Raw genomic sequence first — 20647 nt, 5'->3', positions numbered from 1 at the left:
ATATTTTTTTTCTCTATATTTAATATTTGAATCCTTATTAATTTAATCATTAGTTAATGAACTAAAGAATAAAAGTATTTATAATGTTAAAATTTATGGATAAAATAATAATTACAATGAATATTAAATTAATTTTTATTTTTTTTTATTAAGGGTAAAGTTAAAAAAATGAATAGAGAAATGAAAATTTATGATAAATTAAAGTTTAGAAATATTTTTATTTATTTTTTAAAATATAAAAATTTAAATATTAATAATCTTATAATACAATAATAAAAAATACTTTATCCAAATGCTACTTAAAATGATTCTTCATTCCTTTCCATTATATCATATTAAAGACAAGGATATTTATTTCTGATAGGTATGTTTGCACTAATTTTCTTTTTTATTTATAAAACATTTAATAGAATATTTTATTTTTATATAATTTATACAGATACACTCACTCTATATCTGATATGAGATTTAAAGGATTAATCCTTAATACTTACACTAATTAAATTAGTTAAAATTATAATTAATTAATTAATTAATTAATTAAACCTTATTTAACTGAATTGAACACAAGACTTAAAAAATTAAAAATAAAATAACAAATGCATCGCAAGACTGGGGGCAGACATTGATACAGCATTTGCTATTTCTTATTACATCTAAGTACAAATTGTCCTAAGGAGGCTAATTCTTCCCATCTTAGTAACCTTAAAATCGATCTTAAAAAAAAAAAGAAAAAAGATCAATGATCATGGTCAACATCGTACATTGACCAGCGGCAAACAAAGGAGGAAAAAAGATATATTGTGTTATAAGATTTGCAGCTTTCTGTTACGTGGCTTTCCTGTCCTGCTGTGTCGTGGCCCGTGATGGAGTAATTGAAACCATGGCAAGCAAGAACCTCATGCAGCTGTCTTTTTCTGGATCAAAATGCCCTTATTCTCATTCCATTATTCCCTGACAAGCCCTCCACGTCCTGCTCTTTCCTTGCTTGTAGTGCAAGTGCCACTTCCAAGAGCTAGCTCACAAGGAACCACTACTCCCTTCCATTTTCTTTGTTTTTCTACAAAATAAATGATCTTCAACTTCTGATATCTCTCTCCCTGTTTCTTTCTCGCTTCAAGTGGAAGCTCGCAGAGGGAGGGAGGGAGGGAGAGAGAGCTAAAATAAAAAAAAGGGAAAATGGGTATGGGCACCAGCAACTTTGTGATCAGATGGATAAACTTTCTCACCATGGTATGCTTTTTATGGTTCTCTCTTTTTCTTTTTTCTTTTCTTTGGTCTTGATTTGGGCTTTTCAGTTAGATTCTACTCTGCATTCTAATTGATTGGCCTTTCAATAGTGCTTTGTCGTCTACTGATTGATGTTGTCAATTTTCTCGTTAATGGTTTCCTATCTTAGAGGTAATGAGTGCTCGTGCTCCATTTTCCGAAAGCTGCTAAGTTGAAGTTTGCTTCTTTTTGCTCTGACTTATTTGTTTGATTTTCTTTTTTAATCCTTACTGTCATTTTGTTTGAAATTTGGTTGCTTTCTCTTCTGCCTACTTCCTACTTTCACATTTTGGGCTTCTTTGTGTTAGTAATTGGTTTGTAGTCCTATGCTGTAGGTACATTTTATAATCCAGCTAAATTTTATTTTTCAAGTTACCTGAATATATGGGTCTGCTCAAATTTTTTGGGCTTCGCTAAATTTAAAATTGTAGAAGTAAATATGTTGTCTTTGCTATATAGCTTTGGTGTCATAAGATTTGCTTGCTCCTTTATTGTGTAGCTTTTAGCAATAGCTGTCATAATTTTCGGAGTGTGGATGAGCACACATCACGACAGCTGCCGGAGGTCTCTCACTTTCCCTGTGCTGGGCCTTGCGGCTTTCATATTTGTAATGTAAGCTTTGTTTTCTTTGTTATTGAACATTGATGCATTCTTTTGCCATTTATCATTGTATTTTTCCTGGAAATGGTTATAGAGAGACTTTTCCTTGATTTTTAGATCAATAATTGGCTTCTTGGGCGCACTGAAGAACAACCCTGTACTGTTGTGGATTGTATCCTTACAAAATGAACTTTTGATATTTTAGTTATCTAAAATTTTTTAAATTCAATAATTTATTTGTTCTTTATATTCAATGGACATGCCTTGACTGGTTGCTTACAGTATTTGATTATGTTGTGCATCATTTTGGTGGCTATTCTGGTTTTCACTGTATTGGCGTAAGTATTTTGGATGGTGGCTTAATTTGATTCACCCTCTATGCGTTGTCAAGACTGATGATAGGCTTGTTAATAGATGGATCAACTTTCTCACCATAATTTGCTTTCTTTCGTTCAACCATTTGAGTCTTGATCTTTTTTCTAGAAAGAAATTCTTGTCTTCTTTCCTAGTTTACTTGTTGATTTATTTATTAATCCTGTGCTTTGGTCGATCAACCTGGGACTTTTTTCATGATCTTCTTCTTCCATCTTTCCTCTCCTGCAAAAGGTTGATTTTCCAATCTATTTTGCTGTCACTTGGGAATGCTTCAGTGAAAACCAAAAGGTTTCTTACTGGTTGGGCTGACTCCTATATGATTTATGCCACTTGATAGAACCAATTTGCTATTTGTTTTAAGCTCCTTTTGTATTCTGCTACTTCGATTGTACTGTAGCTTAAATGCATCTTAGTCATTCCTTCCTTAGTACTAACATCCTTCAGGTCAACAGAGAGAAAAATCTCAAATTTATGATAATTTAGTTTGATATCATGGGCAGAGATGGCACATTCAGAAATTTTTCTCGGATATTAATAGAAGAATCAACGATACCTGTGTTGGGGCTGCTTTTGTTTAAAAAAAGGATTTTTTTTTTTTTCTTAACTGAGGCAGATGTTTGATGCTTCTAAAGTAAAACTTCATAGTCCTAGGATTGACTTATGCATGCTCAATTTCATGGATCCAATTTATTAAAATTTCCTGATTTTTTTAGTTGATTATGAAGGGTCTTCCTAGGGTGAATGCTTAGTTATGTTTGCCAGGATAACGTTACATTAAGAGGTTTAATTAGTAGTAACTAGCAGCGAAATGTGAAATTTGCGGTTATAACTTAGGATGCTCTAGGAATAAAAGAAATTATATTTAGAAATGTAATAGGTGATATAAGGAGAATGAGATAAAGGAACTTTTTTTTTTTTAATTGGACCTTGAGAAATAATCATGATTTAATTTGTAATTTGGATACTTGTTTTTGTAGATTAGGGAAGTTATATATTTCTCTTTGGTTTGGGTGATTTTTCCTGACAACTTCATTTTCTCTGCTTGTCATTTCTATATCTCAACCACCATAATCTCAATTTTATTTATTTGAAAAATGACCAGCAAAAGGAAAATAGTGAAAAAAAAAGGGTAAGGCTGCTGGCTATATTACACCATATATAGGAAGAGGCAAGGGCAAGGCTTTGTCCCAACAATACATAAATTAACGTTTGGTATTTCCTTGCTTTTGAGAGTCCACTTAAAGAGCCGTTGAAAAGTTTCTATAGAGTTTTCATGCTGTAATAATTTTTGCCTATCAGGTAGAGGCCTGCATATCTTTTCATAAATAGTGATTTTTTTTTTCTTTTTTTTTTTTGAACTTATAATAAACATGTTCACATTTTCTTTGACTTATAGGTTTATAGTAACAAATAATGGATCTGGTCATTATGTCCCTGGTTTGAGGTAAGCATGCAATTTAAAAACAGTTATTTGTGCTTATCTCTCATTTCTGTTCCCTAAATTCCATAGGAACATCATTTTCCGTCCGATCTTCCAATCTTCTCTCTCTCTCTCTCTCTCTCTCTTCCCCTTTTCCTCACCTGCAATCCTTTTCAATTGGTTTGTAAAACAGTTTATCTTTCATGGAATATTTCATGCATGGTCTGCTCAAATTGGTATTGTGACAGCTACGGTTATATACTCATCTGGTCAGGTATAAGGAGTATGAACTTCAGGATTTTAGCTCATGGTTTCTTAAACAGGTAAAGAATTTTACCTTATCAACTGTGTATGGATTTGATGCTTGTTTACTTTTTGGTGCACACAGCAATATAAATTAAGAAGTTGCAGTCGTGCTTAACTTTGTTGTTCACTTCAGCTGAACAATACGCAAAATTGGAAGCGACTGAAGAGTTGTCTTGTGAAATCTGATGACTGCAATAATCTATCCAAGAAATACAAGGTTCATAACTTTGCTTCAAATGACGATAATTCATTGATTTCCAATTTCTTAACATCAATATAGGTGCTTTCACTTGTTGATTGCAGACTCTTAACCAGTATAAATCAGCAAAGTTGACCCCTATTGAAGCTGGTTGCTGCCGACCACCATCTGAGTGAGTAGCTTTGTTTGCGTTTGTTTCCCCTCTCTTCCTTTGCAAATATTCAAGTGAGTTTTTTTAACTCATTATGCAAAATTGATGAGATAACATGTTCCCTTGTTCCTTTTGTCGATGTTATCAAACTTTATTTAGTTTCCTCGTTTTGAAGATATGCACATTACACCTATAAGTATTTGATATTATAGCTTATAGTAAAAAATTATCGCTAGACTTGAGAACCAGTTTTAAGATGTTTCTTTGTGTTCAACTTGCTTCATAGATGTGGTTATCCTGCTGTTAGTGCTTCATATTATGATTTGAGCTTCCACCCAATCAGCTCCAACAAGGATTGCAAACTTTACAAAAATTCCCAGGCTACCAAATGCTATAATTGTGATTCCTGCAAGTAAATATCACCTTTAAATGGGTTTTCCGCTTTTCTTTTCCATATCCTTTTCTGTATAAACTACTTCCTACTTGCTTTCAATCATGTTTTCAGGGCCGGAGTTGCACAATTCATGAAAACTGAGTGGAGAGTGGTTGCAATCTTTAATGTGATTTTATTTGTCGTCTTGGTAAGTCAATACTTCTCATCAAATATGTCAACATACTATAAACTTTTGTGTTATTTTGAAAGTAAAAAGGTTTTCATTTTGTGCATTGGATTGAACTAAGATATTCTTCTCATCAAATGTTAGCATTAATAGTTTGTTTGATTAAATAAAGCTTGACAATGATTCTGTTATTCATATTTCTGTTCTACATAATATTGGTGTTATCTTGACCCTTTTTTTTTTAAAATAAAAATCTTTCTTTCTATATGCTGCTGTAAACGCCAGTCAATTATTTACTTTGTGGGATGCTGTGCAAGACGAAACGCTGCTGCAAATCACTCTAAAGCTTGAAAGAGGACCTTTATTGAAAATGATAGTCATTTATTGTTCCTGAGATTATACTGATTAATCTGCTGGTTGTTTTTCCACTCTTAGAAGTGAAAGAGCTGCAGTTGTAAATTGTGTTCTGTATTGGATTGGAAAGTTTTTGGCCTGAGGCCTTCTGCCTATAAGCAGTGCCTATAATCATGTGAAATTTACAAAACTAAGGTTAAAACCAAACTCATCAAACACTTTTAAGTGACTTTCACATGTGATATCTGATTGACTAATTTATGTCTAGCAAAAATAAATCACGTAGGCTCTCACAGAATAAGCGAAACAACATATAGATTTATGTGATTCGGCATTGTGCTCTATTGTGCTGCGTTCTACTCCACTTCACTCACCCCTCTGCATCCCCTTCTTTGATGGGTATTTAAGTGTTCATTAATTTTCTTAATATGGGCCATTTTAATTCAGCACTACGTATTTTTTTTTAAGGATAGCAAGAGAATCAAGCACATTAAACAACCGATCTACAGGGCAAGAGAACTAGGCAGTTCTTGACAACCTCGGCATTTATGTTGTACAACTTTAGCCTGATTATGTAAATTATATGCTACTTCTAGCATTTTGGTTACATTTGTGCACGTTACACTACAATATAAAGTGTTTTGGCTGCTTGCCTTTCATGACAAAGTAAATGGATCCAGAGTAAATGATTAAATCACTTCATCACAAAGATTAAATCAATCATAGTAACTTGTTTTGTAAATCTTTAAACTAGTTGGATATGGTACATTCCCAATTAAAATAGTAAAATGATGTGAGAATATACATTAATAATCACAAATGCTGCAGAAGTATATATATATATCTGTAATTCTTCACGTGCAAAAGGATACTCCCATTAATCCTTATTTTGGTTTTTTTGTGAGCCTACATTCTTCAACCACTCAACAACTTCATTGATGGTTGGCCTCTTGAAAGGGTTCTGGTTAACACACATGCAGGCCACATCTAGCACTTGGAGCATCTCATCATCAAAGCCCTTTCCTCTCAGGAGAGGATCAAAGATTTGGTCTTGTTTGCCATCACTCCTCATTTGGTGGACCCAGCCAACTAGTTCTCTTGACATCTTTGGCTTGAATACCTCCACAGGCCTCTTCCCTGTCAGCAGCTCAAGCATAACAACCCCAAAACTATACATGTCTCCTCTCAATGTGGCTATCCATGCTTGCCCATACTCTGGAGGAATATAACCCAGAGTACCAACAAGCTCGGTTGTAACATGAGTATGATAAGGAAGAATCAACCTGGACAATCCAAAATCTGCTACATGTGCTTCAAACTTTTCATCAAGAAGGATGTTGCTGGACTTGATATCACGATGAACAATGTGGGGTTCACATATTTGGTGCATGTAAGACAGACCACAGCTTGTTCCCCTAGCAATCTTCAATCGAGTAGGCCAATCTAACTGTGCTGCACCATCAGCTTTCTCATGTAACCAGTAATCCAAACTTCCATTCTCCATATAGGAATACAAAAGCAGCCTAAAACCCTCGTACACACAATAACCTTGCAATGAAACCAGGTTCTCATGTTGGGCTGTGGACAGAGCCTCTACCTCTGCTTTGTATTCCCTTTCCATGAGACCCATTTCTCCTGAGAGTTTCTTGATAGCCAGCTTGGTCCCATTTGCCAGTGTTGCTTTATAAACCAAACCAAAACCCCCACAACCAATAATGTTTGCTTGATTGAAGTTATCAGTGGCTTTTAAGAGTTCAGATATTGTCAGATCCTTAAGCCCATCAGTATTGTTAGGGAACAATATAACCAGGCTAGTATCCTTGTCAGCCTCCGGAGGCAATCCGGAGTTGCTAGAAAGTGTATCTATCTGTATGTTGTCAGTGTCCCCTCCAGGAATGATCCTTCTCTTCGACAATATCCACAAAGCTAGCGTTGCAATTAATAGACCAGTCCCAAAACAGCTTCCAAGGACAAGTCCAACAACCAGTTTTGCGTTTTTGCTTTGAGGTGCTGTAGGATGGACAAGTCCTGAATCTGATGAATAATTGGAGCAAGAACGTTGTAGAATTTGACCACACAACCCTGGATTCCCTGTAAAGCTGGAAAGAGGAAAAGTATCAAACTGACCTCCGGATGGTATAGGTCCTTGAAGATTGTTATCTCTGACACTAAATGAAGACAAGAAATGGAGACCTTTGAGTGATGCAGGAATTTCTCCAGATAGGTGGTTTCCAGAGAGATCCAATTGCTCTAAGTTGGTGAGGTTTGATATTTGATCAGGAATATTGCCAGAGAAGTTGTTATTATTCAAACATAGCACATGAATAAACTTCAATTGGCCAATCTCTACTGGGATATCGCCACTAAGGTGGTTGTTTCCCAAGATTATAGCTGGTGGCAGGTTATACAGCTGACTGTACTGATAGGTAGCATTATTGGGCTGGGCAAACACAGGCAGCGGAAAATAACTCCGGCCAAATAGTTCACTAGTTCCTTGTGATGCTAGTGTTGGCAATCCTGCAAGTTCCTTGGGAAATTCTCCTGATAGGAGGTTACCAGACAAGTCTATGTAGAAAAGGTTTGGTAGACTAGCCAACCAACTGGGAATAAAACCTGTGATTTGATTAAAAGAGAGGTCCAAGACCTCTAGGTTCTTGAGCTTGGCTAGCCAGGTGGGCACTTGACCAGAGAGTTGCGAAGCACCCAGCCCCAAAACCTGGAGGTTCTGGAATCCACTTGAGTTTATTGTGTCTTCATCTGGTATGGTTTCATTCATGAAATTCACTGAGAGGATGAGAGTGGTGAGATTCTTGCAACCCATCATAATTTGGATGGCACCAGTAAGGTTGGTTAGGTTGTTGTAAGAAACTGACAGGAAAGACAAAGATTCTAGTGCTTGTATGTCTGGTAAAATCTGTCCCTCCAGCTGATTATAGGCAAGTCTAACTGCTTTTAGTGATTTACATGCATAAAGGCTAGTGGGCAGCCTACCTGTGAAGTTATTGTTGCCGAGATCAAGGATGCTAAGTTGTTGAAGTCTGGAGAAATTATACGCAGAGAGTTCCCCTACCAAGAAATTGACCCGCAAATTCAATGTCACTAGTTTGGTACAATTCATCAGAGATGGAGGCAGAGAACCTGTGAGATTGTTGATGTGAAGCTGCAACTGTTCCAATTTGGAGAGGTTGCCAATATCTCGGGGTATAGACCCTATCAATTGATTGGAGTAGAGATCAAGAACCCTGAGATTGCTGAGATTGGCCAGAGAATCACTGATGGTGCCAGACAGGTTGTTGAGAGGTAAGGAGAGTTGTTCAAGCAAGACAACGTTGTAAATATCATCAGGAATTGTCCCTGAGAGATTATTAAAACCTGCAGAAAAATTCCTAAGATTGGAACATTGCCCTATTCCAGAGGGAATACTACCACTGAAATCGTTGTAGGAGAAGTCTAGTGCTGTGATGGACAGAAAAGAAACAATGCAGATGTTGGATGGAATTTGGCCTGTGAAGCTATTGTTGCTAACATTGAAGCTACTCAAATTCCTAGCAAACTGGAGAAATGAGTTGGATGGAATTACCCCACTGAAGCGGTTGCTAGACAAATCCACTATCCGGATGGCGATGTTGGCGGTGTTATTATCATTGGATGGTAATTCCCCATGTAGCCTATTGTAGCTCAGATCAAGAATCTGGAGATTATCAAGAGAAGAGAAGAATCCAGCAGGGAGAGTACCGAAGAGGCGATTATGGGAGAGATTGAGTTGAGATAGATAAGCGAGATTAGCTAGAGAAGGAGAAAGGATGCCACTGAGGCCCTTAAAGGGGAGCCACAGACGAGTGACGCGACCTGTTCCGCCGCACTCAATTCCTTCCCAGAGACAGCAATCAATGGAAGGTGACCATTTCAAAGGAGAAGATGATATGTTGGAGAAGAAGGGCAAGAGAGAATCATAATCATGTTGATTGCAGGCAGCTGAAGCATGGCAAGAAGGCAGTGACAGTACTAATATTACTGCCAGAACCAACAAGACCATGACTGAGGAGGAGGAAGAAGGCCCTCTTGATTCTCCTGGTCTTGGTACTTTTAAATAACCCAAGCAAGCAAAGGCAACAAAGTTGTTGTCTTTAACACAAATCATGACCGTCCCCATCATCACTGGGACAAAAGAAGAATGGCAAGAACGGGGAATAAGGAAGAGTAAGAAGAGAAAAAGAAGACAAAGTACAAGATTATCTGGTCTCTGGGTGACCTTGGAGAATAGCAGAAGAGATGTGGGGATTGCAGTGAAACCCCGGTTGACCAAAGGCAGAAAAAGGAGAATGAAATGAGAGAGGATGGGGAAGTAGACAATGGATGTGGGGGCATGACGTTGGTCATTGATATTATCATGGCACTAAGGCTATACAAATGCAAAGATAAATATAAACAAAGGGAGCAAAAAAGCTGCAACACCCAAAATATGAATATATATATATATATGTCATAAGCGTTTACTTCTGGGCTGCTGCTGATGATAGTGCGGGTGGTGTTGGTGGTGTGGACTTTTGGATTGATAGATCACCATAGCCTATATACAAAAGCCCTCTAAAAGTACCAAAAACTCCCCATATCTTGTAAAAACTGGTGAAATTTTTTATCAGACCTCATCAACACAAATATTTTAGTTATTTTTATGGGTTATCTCTATCCACCCATTAATTTATTGACTGCCATCCTTTCTCTGTCTCAAGTTGGTTGCGAAACCGAATATTCCCATATGGGTTTTTTTTAATTGCTCCATTGACCCTAACTTTTATGTGTTATTTTTTTGTTGGTTGCGAAAATGTTAATGGGTGTTTGGAGTGGGCGGGCAATGGTTGGTTGCAAGTGGCAGACACAAAAAAGTGGCCCAGTTTCGTAGTGCATATAGCTCAGCCTCAGGCTCACCATCATCAATGATAAAAATTGCTTCCACTGCTCGATGGTCAGCTTATGCCTGATCCCAACTTTGCCACTGTTACCTCCTTTTGCAGGCAATAATAACAAGGCCAAAATGGTCATTAAACAAAATAAATAATAACCCAAAAAAGTCGGTAACTTTAATGAGAAACTACTAACAGTCGGATTAAACGACGTCGCTCTCACTGCACTATGCTGAACATATAAACTCTCACTTGAACGCCGTCGCATCGCTACACTCTTGTGATCTCAATTAAAAACCACAAATCGTCCACTAAACTTACCAAAGTGCGTGATAAACCGCCGCTGCCGACTCAATCTGCCATGGCTACCACCACCCAACAGCAGCACCACCTTCCTCTTACTTCGAATTGGACGGGTATAATTGCGATTTTAAGGTTTTACTATAAGAATCTTAAAATCTCTGGATGCGCTCGTTACAGTATGTTGTAATTCACACCAAATCTGATACAGAAACAATATCATGGAGGTCGAATAGAACAGGTTCTCAATATAATTCTGCTCAACTGGTTGAAATTTAATATAAAATTTTACTCAAATATAACAGAACAGGTTCTCAATAATGATGTTGCTTATATTGCCATACCTGCAAGCTTCTCTCTCTATCTGAGCTCAAATTATTTAAAATTTGTCTTCAAATCCTCTGAAATTCAGTTTATCATGGTTTCTAAAGCTGGAATTTCTCTTCATCATAAGAGGTTTACATTTTCTTTTCTTACGTAAGAAGCTTGCAATTATTTTGCTATTTTCCCTCCACGTATTCATATTTGGTTAATTTATTTTGTGTGCGAATTTATTTATTTATTTATTTATTTTTATAGTGTATTACATTTTCATTTTTTATTTTTTCATAAATCGCTTCCACTGGTGCATAAACCCTAAACCCTTGAGACCTGCCCATTTTCGTCAAAATCATACCTCTACTCTTCCTCTGGCGTCTACCATGCACTCGCCAATTTTCCTCCAACGCTCCAGAACCATCTCAGACCACCTCCGAACCCGATTATTTGCCCGGCTCATGGGTGGAGGTCCGCGGACCTTCCCTGGTGGCCTAAACAAATGGCAGTGGAAACGCCTCCACGAGAAAAGAGCTAGAGAGAAAGAAAAAAGACTACTCGAGCAAGAGAAACAACTATACCAAGCCCGAGTCCGCTCCCAACTCCGAGCCAGACTCGCGGGAAAATCTGAGCAGGATTCCGGCCCGGATACGAACACCACTTCTTACAGCCCCATGACCCCAAAGGACCACATCAAAGCCCTCGCGGATCGTTTCATGAAAGAAGGAGCTGAAGACTTATGGAATGAAAACGACGGCCCGTTGAAACCTCCGTTGAAGAATTCAATTGAAAAGCCAAGGCCAATTGGGCCGAATCAACAGCCGGGATCGATCAATTCGCCTATTGATTTGAGGAAACTGATATCAGAGGCACGTAATGTATCGCAGGATTGCGAAAATTTTAGCAAGTCTTATAATTACACAAAAACAAGGGATTATTCGGCGCAGAGAAGTTCATATAATAGGGGCTTCTCTTCTCCTAAACTGAGGAGATTTCGGAGAAATGGGAGTTCTTCCAGCGATGACGAGGATGAAGATTATGGATTTGATTCGTATAACGAGGGGGAAAGGCGAGGGAGAAGTGCAGGGGAGATCGGGGGTAGAGCTGCTTTGAGGAAGTATGATGTGAAGACAACGAAAAGAGTGCCATTGAAGGAGCTTGAGAAGGAGTCGGATTTTGCCAAGGAGGTGGAGTTGATTAGACATGAGCTTGGGAAGAAAAAGTTGGCTGAAAATGAAGGCGAGAAGAGTGAGACAGGTGAGGAGGAATCCATTCTCAGTCAGAAAAGGTAAGTAATTACGTACGTATTTTCTCAATGTTTGGTGGTAGCCTGAGAATTGGGTGCTTTCATATGCTTATAATTTCCATTTGCTTACAACGAAAGGAATGTTAAAAAGAAAGAATTTTACACATTTTGGAGAGGTTTTTGATTTTTCACATTTTGGAGAGGCTTTTAGTAAATAGGACTGGGGAAAAAAGTGGGCTTCTCAACTATGTGAAATGTAGTTTGCAATTCATCTGTAATCTGTGTGATATGTTGCCATTCTGTGTCCAGATTTGACGAATGTGGTTTATCACCATTGACTGTGAAGGCACTTACAGCAGCTGGTTATGTTCAAATGACCAGAGTGCAGGAGGCTACTTTGTCTGTTTGCCTTGATGGTATGTTAGTTGTGGCTTATGCATATCTCCCATCCTGCGTTTTATCCATAATACTTTAGTTTGTTAGTTCTTATTTGAGAGCGCAAGACATTATTGTTTTTCTCAATGTTAAAATTTTTTGTTGTTTTTAATGCCTGAAAGCAGTCTGATAATATGCCAAGGCATTATCTAAAAGAATTGAAAAAAAACAAATTCACTGTAATTAGAAGTACTTGCAAATATTTATAGATTGATACATGTGACGGATGAATGCTTGTTATTGGATCTAATAATTACAATTGTGGATATGATGTTAGTCATTTGAATTGCTTAGAATGACTCAATTTTAATGAACATATGGGTAATGTTCTGATTTCATTTTGAAGCAGGCAAGGATGCTTTGGTTAAAGCCAAGACTGGGACAGGCAAAACTGCAGCTTTTTTGGTACTTTACAACTCCCAGATATTCCTATGAATTAGTTTGGTCATATATATATTCCTGCTCTGTTGCTAAAGACAAACAGCTTCCTGCAATTGAAGCAGTTTTGAAAGCAAAAAGTGGCAATGCCAATCCACGGGTGTCTTCAGTTTACATTCTTATTATCTGTCCGACAAGAGAATTGGCAAGTCAAATAGCTGCAGAAGCAAATGCTATGCTGAAATACCATGATGGCATAGGCGTGCAAACACTAGTTGGAGGTACGCGTTTCAAAGATGATCAGAAGCGCTTAGAATCAGATCCATGCCAGGTTCGCCTATATGTTCTATTCTGATAAACTTCGACTCGTTTCATGGGGTGTGATATTGTGGATAAGGAATGGGCAATGAATGATATAATTTAAAGATACTATGTGTATGTTTAACTGATAGCACATACTGATATTAGTGTTCCTTTGAACTTTTTTCCCAGATAATTGTTGCAACTCCTGGTCGGCTGCTGGATCACATTGAGAACAAAGGTGGTTTATCTGTGCATTTGATGGGCTTGAAGATGCTTATACTTGATGAAGCTGATTATCTACTAGACCTGGGGTTTCGAAAAGATGTGGAAAAAATTGTAGATTGTTTGCCCCGGCAGAGGCAATCCTTGCTTTTCTCAGCAACAATTCCAAAAGAGGTTTGAGTTCCCTTTATCACTTTGTTAATGGTTTAAATACTCTTTTTCTTTTTGGCTTCATGACTTCACCCAAATTTGGATTGTGTTTGATCATGCATATGCAGGTTCGCCGAATTTCTCAGCTTGTATTGAAAAGAGAGCATGCTTTTATTGATACGCTGGGCCTGGGTTGTCTAGAAACTCCTGCTAAGGTACCCTTTAAAAACATACTAACTGGTATGGGAAATTACAATCAGGAAATTGCTGGTAAAACATAGTCTCTTGTAATGAGTGGATTTGTTGGGCAACAACGTCAAAAATCATATGCCTCATTATTTCTTTTTCGAATTGGATTTCCAATTTTGGCTTTTCTAACTGCAGGTTAGGCAGTCTTTCCTGGTTGTTCCGCATGAATTGCATTTTCAAGTAGTGCATTATTTCTTGAAGGAGCATATCCGACGAACACCTGATTACAAGGTAAAATGTTGTAGCTTTGGATTTTGCATTATTTAGAAATGTGTGTGCCTGAGGCTTTGACATTTTGGTTGCACCCAGGTCATTGTTTTCTGCACAACTGGGATGGTAACATCACTCATGTATATGCTTCTCCGGGAAATGAAAATGAATGTTAGGGAGATGCACTCTAGAAAACCTCAGTTATACAGAGCTCGAGTCTCTGATGAATTCAAGGAATCCAAACGATCAATTCTTGTTACATCTGATGTTTCAGCGCGCGGAATGAACTATCCTGATGTTACTTTGGTAATTCAGGTATTGATAAAGCTTGGGAATTTTATTTTGTTCTGCATTTATAAAATCTCAAATAAATGTTCAACATATGCATCAGTGAACAAACTTTCATGCTATGACTACCACATGCATGTACAAGAATGATACAATGGACCGAGGCTGAGATGAGATGCCATAAGAAGTAACTGCCCAATTGTCCTCCCATGTTACTTCACCTTTTCAGTTATATGAGGTGCTCAAACACCTCGTTGTTGTTTCTGGTAAAAATTATTTCTAAATAAATTCTTGAAAACACATGAATGCATAATGAGCAGTTCACTATGTTATTTACAAGTAGATGCTTGAATGTTAAGAGGGAATTTACTAGGGTTGTCAATTCGGATTGATGGGTCGTGTTCGTATCATGTCAACATGGGATACGAATACGATTAAGGTCGACACGAACACGACACGATTAACAAATCGTGTCAAAAATTTAAACACGAATACGATTATTTTATTATACGGGTTACACGACACAACGAAATAACCCATTTAACAAGGTTTGACACGACTTAATCCATTTAACACGCTACATAAATGGGTTCATGGGTCATAGTGGGTCAAATGGGTTAGTGGGTCACGGTACAACACGTGACACAAATATTAAATTGTGTCATAAACGTGTCAAGTCGGATTAGCGGGTTAACCCGTGACACGACACGATTATAACCGTGTCATGAATGGGTCAACACGAATTCGACACGAACACGAATAAGTCTAACCCAAACCCTATATTTTTGTATTGTGTTCATGTCGTGTTCGCGGGTCGTGTCCAAAATTATCACTCCTAGAATTTACCATGTATTTCTGAAAGTTTCTTGTATTGGTATGATGGAACTAAATGAAAATGTTAATCATGTAAGGTCGAGTATTCCAATATTTTACTGTGTACCTCACCTTGGATTACTGTACAATAATGTGTTTATTCTAACTATAACCAGGCTGGTATTCCTGCTGATCGGGAGCAATATATCCATCGTCTTGGAAGAACAGGGCGTGAGGGCAAAGATGGAGAAGGAATCTTATTGCTTGCTCCATGGGAAGAATATTTCCTGAATGAGTTGGAAGATCTGCCTCTTGATAAACTTCCTTTACCTAATGTAGATCGAGAAACTAAACTTAAGGTCCATTTCTAACTTTATTTAATTGCATTTGCATTTATATTTTATACTGAAATGTGTAGGTTGTGGAAAATGAAGCTGAAAATATAGGAAAATTTTATTTATTTGAAAGGGAATGTAGCATTTGTAAGTAACATGCAGAAGTTCATGAGGCCACCTAAATTGTTGGGCTGTACCTGCTGGATTCATGTCAGAACAATAGAATAGAATGCCACGGGATCGCCTGCTTTCTTGACAGATGCAGCTTATGCTGTGTCTTCTCTGGTGAATGTACAGAGTTACCATCTTGATATTGGCACTGCCTAAAACATGTCCAGTTCTTGGTGGAAATCCCATAAACATCTTCAAGTGCATGTCTCCCAGGATTTTAGTCTCTTGTATCTACTGGTTTATTGGGTACAGATTTGTGGTTGTTTCTTGTGTTTGACCTTTGGAGACTATTTACTTTCTCAGGTAGAGGATTCAATGTCAAAGATTGATAGTAGTGTCAAAGAAGCAGCATATCATGCTTGGCTAGGTTATTATAATTCAATCAGGGAAATTGGCAGGGATAAAACAACTCTTGTTGAGCTAGCCAATCGATTTTCTGAGTCAATAGGTTTACAAAGGCCACCTCATTTGTTCAGGAAAACAGCACTAAAAATGGGTTTGAAAGACATCCCTGGCATACGAATTCGAGCATGACACTTTCTGGGAGCCAGGTATACAAATTTCTGAATCATGTGGCTGGGATAAAAAGGGACTGACAATTAGTGCAAAAACACTAGATTCAACTTTTATTCAAGCTGAAAAGTTTGTACATGTTAGGCTTCTTCCTTTGATTGTCTTGATACTGTAAGGTCTTCCAAGCTTTGTCTTGTTACTTTGAAGAGTTTCTGTTGCATTAGATTTTGCATCACTTGGTTTAATATGTTCGGATCTGGGGTCTGATAAGGAAGTAAGATCTAATGGTGGTTCCACAATCTCCATGAATCAGATTTTATGCAATGCTGTATGTTCATCTTCATGAATCTATTGTTTAGTTGATGATCTTGAGCTGCACCTTTTCCATATGTTTTATTTATTAATTTTTTGGCTACTCATGAATTTGGACTTGTTCGTGAATTATGAAAAGTGATGAAGCCGATTATCTTTTTAAACGCCTAACAAATACTTGGAAGTCCTTGAATGCAAAATGATAACACACGTAAAAGATTTTATTGGAAGACAAATTGGAAATGCCTTGTTACAGTTGCTAGAAGTGAAATAATTACACAGATCACTGGAACATTATATATAGAAAGAATAGAATAGAAAGATCCATTAATTTTCTTCATTATCAGAGTGGGCCTTTGGGGTTTTGAGCCAATGAAATTGATAGTCTCAGCTTGACATGATAAACAGTTATCGCTCGTCACTGGTCTAACCATAAGATCAACAGTTTTGCCCTTGAAATTCACCAATTACTAGCAAGAATTGAACAAGGTTAGCCTCAATATCTTAAAATGGTATCTATTTGCACATTTGACCACACAAATTCAGCCATGAATTGATTGAACCTGATCAGATATCACGAAACTGTGGAACTTGTGCTTCACTCTAACTGGAGCTATCATCGATCATAAATGTTCTAATACATTTGATAATGTAAAATAACCTCATCCTAATTGAAAAATAGTGTTGAAATATATGTATCATACATGGGGTGCTGGTTTCACGAGAAGTTAACAAGTTCCCCTGTTTCCATTTTCTCTTCAGTTCAGGCAAATCAAAGTAAAATTTTAGTTCGGTAACTTCACTGATAAGTTATGTTCCATTCGCTCGTCCAGGTTTTTCAAATCCCTGTCCACACAAATAAAATATTCGGTATTTCAAATTTCCAAAGGAAACAAAAAAAGCAGAGAACAACTGCGCCAGAGTGGAAAGGGAGATGACAAGTCAGATTCTTGTGCTAATATGGCTTTCAAAAACAACCATCGTAGATTTGGAATATTTATTGCTCTTAATTAGTGCAATCCAACGGTTAACATTGAAAGTTGACATCTCAATCCTATTAACTTTCCTAAACAAACAGCAAATTTACATAAAACTCTGTTTCTGAGTACAACTCAAAACGGGAAAGCCGCAAAACCAATGTTACATGGTTGAACTCTGAAAAATCAACTTTTTATTTGAACAAGCTGGAAAAAAAAAAAAGATTGTGGTGAAAGGGAAAAGATAAGAAACTAAATTTTCTTTCTTGGTAAATAAAGCATCATTCATTTACGTATATGAAGTTGGTCATTGTTATGAAAATCAGTAATGGAAACTCGACAAAGAATCACTAACCCCTGCCACAACACTTTGGCATTCAAGTTCAGCTAAAATAGAAAGGTGCCTGTATTAATTAGACACTGATTTGTGAAATGGTCGTGTGGACCCTTAGTCTAACTTGTCACAGTTCCATTGGTCCTTATTCAAGTGGACATGTGCTGCTGGGCTTCCCTCTTTCAATTTGACTCTCTTCAAAGAACCTGGGTTTGCTAAATTAGGACCCTCCATGTATAACTTACCTCATTTGTTTCATTTTTCCCAAAAACACAGACAGAACTGAAAAAAAAAAAAAATTTCTAAGCATCAAAAAAGCATTCTTCCTCATTGGAGGTTAGTTCATTCTTCAACTGATATGTTTTCATTTTCTGTTGTCATTTACCTCTCTTATTCGGATTACTCATTACAGGAAAATTCTTATTATTTTTCTTTGAAAAAAAGGGAAAGGAAAGGGAAAAAGATGAAAATACCACTAGCAGTTTAGGCCAAAGTTTGGTTGCATAAACAACCATCTTATTTGATCTTTGGAAAGTTTGTTGTCTTCCCTGTGATTAGAAGATTCACACATAATAGTGAAATGACAGATATATGGTATGATCAATCAAGTTTTTTTTATTAAAAAAGTTCAGAAAAAGCACTTCTTGCTCAGGTTTTTTTTTTTTTTTTAATTGCATGGAAACCCTTTTCATTGTAGGTGATATTTCTGTAACCTTCAACCCATTTAGTTTTTTTATCTATTTTCTTCATCAATTATCATAATGCTTGTTTGGAGAAAGTCTTAGTGGATTGTTTATGAATTTACAGCTCTTTCTTTTTGTAATATCTCAACTAAGAAATGATTTTATTTTCTTAAATTATGTTGTAAAAATGCATAAACATATTATTTAGTGGATGCATGATGATCTGCCTCAAATCACATTTGAAATTAGAATATCATCAAAATTATGTTCCTCAAAAGCTTCAAAATGATTCTTGCTTACTAGAATTTCAAATTTCTAAAACTGGGCTAATTAAAACAGTTTAATATATGAAATTAACAAATATTAATATTAATGGTTAATATTTTAATAATTTTAGATTTTTTTTTATATTTTTCTAATTAAATAAAAAATTAATTATTTTATAATTTAATTTTTTGAATTAAGTTTATAAACTAACTAACTTTTTTTAGCCAATAAGCCCATTAAACGTTAAATGTTAAATGACTCATCTATTGGTCCACCTGATTAATGACATAAATATTAATTGTGGCCCTTGAATAATTATGAATGAAGAAAAATATTATACGAATTTAAGTAAATCTAATTGTTTTATGAAATATTAGACTAAATGTATTAATTTAGTTAAAATTATTAGAATATATTTATTAAAAGTATAATATATCCTTAAATTAATACATTTGGATCTTTAAGCAGTTAATGACGTCAGCTTTAGATGATTTAGGTTTTTAATTTAATACCAACTTAACGTTAATGGACTAAAAGAAATTTAAATATTAATTAAAATAGATAATTCAGGTATAAATTTTAATTGGGCCACAGACCACTCAATTAATAAATTTAATCATCTTATTTAACTTTTTAAAATTTTGTTAAATTTTTTTAAACTAAACATAAGAGTTTATTACAAATATAATCATATTTGAAGTAATTTTAATTAAAAATTTAAATTTTGAGAATTTTGAGAGGGACAGTGACTTTATTTGAATCTTGAGTTGGTATTAATTAAAATTTTTATTAACTTAATTAAATAATAAATTAGTGAATTTATATTTTAATTTTTTTAAAAATTAATTTTTAAATCAATAAAAACATTTAATTAATTAAACCAATTTTTGTATAACAACTCGTTAAATTCAATGATTAGATACTTAATTATGGCCCATTTCCCAAAGTTTTAATTTAGTGATTTTCAAATTATTATACAGCTTGTCAAATTTTTGTAAAAATTATATGAATAAATATTTTAATAAAAAGTATTATTATCTTATATTTTAATAAATATACATTATTAAAGTTGAATATAAAGTATAATTAGACATAAAAGATATAAACAATTTCATTAAATATGTAATATAGTATTTTATTTTTATTAGACACTTTATTATCTCTCCATTCATTTACTTTGAAAAGATCAAAAGATATTTGCTTTTTGATTCTGTTTTCTTCACATATTTTAAGTTTTATCTTTTATTTTATTATTTTTTTATTCTTATTAATACAGTTGCTTTGATATAAATACAAATTGTATTTATTCAACCTTAAACAAAAAGATTTGAGATATATTCATAAATTTAAATTATGATATTATTTATATAAAAAAAATTTAATGAAAAGTATTCACAATAATTTGTAATTTAAAAAAATTTATTCATATGATAATTATTTGATATAATAATTTTTACAAAAAATTTAACTTTAATTATAAAAAAATAATTTCCCTTAAAGTTCAATGTCAAAAGAAAATAAAAAATAAATCATCCATATAAATGAAATACAATTATATATAACTATTATTATTAAAAATTATTATATAAAATTCAAATTTATTCCAATAATATTATAAATAATTAGCTCTTACATATAAGCTTTCTTATTATAATAAGTATTTATAAGTGCATGCAATACTGAAAATAATGTAATAAGTAAAATTTTAAAATATTAAAATTACAAAATACTTAAAAAAAAAAAGTAACCTTAATCGATGTAATTAAGAGAAACCCATTAAAAACTCATGGAGATGCCAACCATTTATCTTGGTTTTTATGATATTTAATACTAATTCATTTCCTTTATCTTATTTATATTAATAAAAATAAGAAAAAATTTAAAAAAGTAAAAAATCTTTAAGAATTTTATAAAAACTAATAAAATATTAATAAAATAGAGAGAAAAACTCAAATCCCTATTGAATTTTAAATGTTAAAAACTACAAAATAAAAAAAAAAATAGTGAC

The 20647-nt window shown here is 35.0% G+C and overlaps 3 protein-coding genes across 11 annotated transcripts; 2 read left to right on the top strand and 1 right to left on the bottom strand.

The window, feature by feature from the left end:
- Positions 1 to 801: 801 nt before the first annotated feature.
- On the top strand, positions 802 to 5931 carry LOC110643514 (tetraspanin-10). 8 transcript variants are annotated; one of them, XM_058137588.1, is made up of 11 exons: positions 807 to 1233; positions 1769 to 1881; positions 1987 to 2041; positions 2152 to 2207; positions 3641 to 3688; positions 3939 to 3987; positions 4104 to 4187; positions 4274 to 4341; positions 4664 to 4732; positions 4826 to 4901; positions 5703 to 5931. In XM_058137588.1, exons 1-11 carry the CDS (start codon positions 1180 to 1182, stop codon positions 5766 to 5768), a joined length of 738 nt encoding a protein of 245 aa, XP_057993571.1. In that variant the 5' UTR covers positions 807 to 1179; the 3' UTR covers positions 5769 to 5931. The 8 variants fall into 8 exon arrangements, with proteins under 8 accessions (XP_021651601.2, XP_021651600.2, XP_057993571.1 ...); XM_021795903.2 differs by having other exon boundaries at positions 816 to 1233; positions 4607 to 4732; XM_021795902.2 differs by lacking the exon at positions 5703 to 5931 and adding an exon at positions 5166 to 5476 and having other exon boundaries at positions 816 to 1233; positions 4607 to 4732.
- A 25-nt stretch (positions 5932 to 5956) lies between these two features.
- LOC110643513 (tyrosine-sulfated glycopeptide receptor 1) lies at positions 5957 to 9717 on the bottom strand. Its single transcript, XM_021795901.2, has one exon. It carries the CDS (start codon positions 9388 to 9390, stop codon positions 6112 to 6114), a length of 3279 nt encoding a protein of 1092 aa, XP_021651593.2. The 5' UTR covers positions 9391 to 9717; the 3' UTR covers positions 5957 to 6111.
- A 1297-nt stretch (positions 9718 to 11014) lies between these two features.
- On the top strand, positions 11015 to 16432 carry LOC110643520 (probable DEAD-box ATP-dependent RNA helicase 48). Of its 2 annotated transcripts, none has more exons than XM_021795915.2 (10): positions 11015 to 12041; positions 12309 to 12415; positions 12781 to 12839; positions 12919 to 13143; positions 13305 to 13511; positions 13616 to 13702; positions 13872 to 13967; positions 14046 to 14261; positions 15224 to 15406; positions 15857 to 16432. In XM_021795915.2, the coding sequence occupies exons 1-10, from the start codon at positions 11140 to 11142 to the stop codon at positions 16085 to 16087; spliced, it is 2313 nt and encodes a 770-aa protein (XP_021651607.2). In that variant the 5' UTR covers positions 11015 to 11139; the 3' UTR covers positions 16088 to 16432. The 2 variants fall into 2 exon arrangements, with proteins under 2 accessions (XP_021651607.2, XP_021651609.2); XM_021795917.2 differs by having other exon boundaries at positions 11016 to 12041; positions 12784 to 12839.
- The last annotated feature ends 4215 nt before the right edge of the window (positions 16433 to 20647 follow it).

Source organism: Hevea brasiliensis, chromosome 16, assembly GCF_030052815.1.
Source record: "Hevea brasiliensis isolate MT/VB/25A 57/8 chromosome 16, ASM3005281v1, whole genome shotgun sequence".
Taxonomy (NCBI): Eukaryota; Viridiplantae; Streptophyta; class Magnoliopsida; order Malpighiales; family Euphorbiaceae; genus Hevea; species Hevea brasiliensis.
The sequence above is the reverse complement of the archived record's forward strand: the minus strand, read 5'-3'. Positions and strand labels throughout refer to the sequence as shown.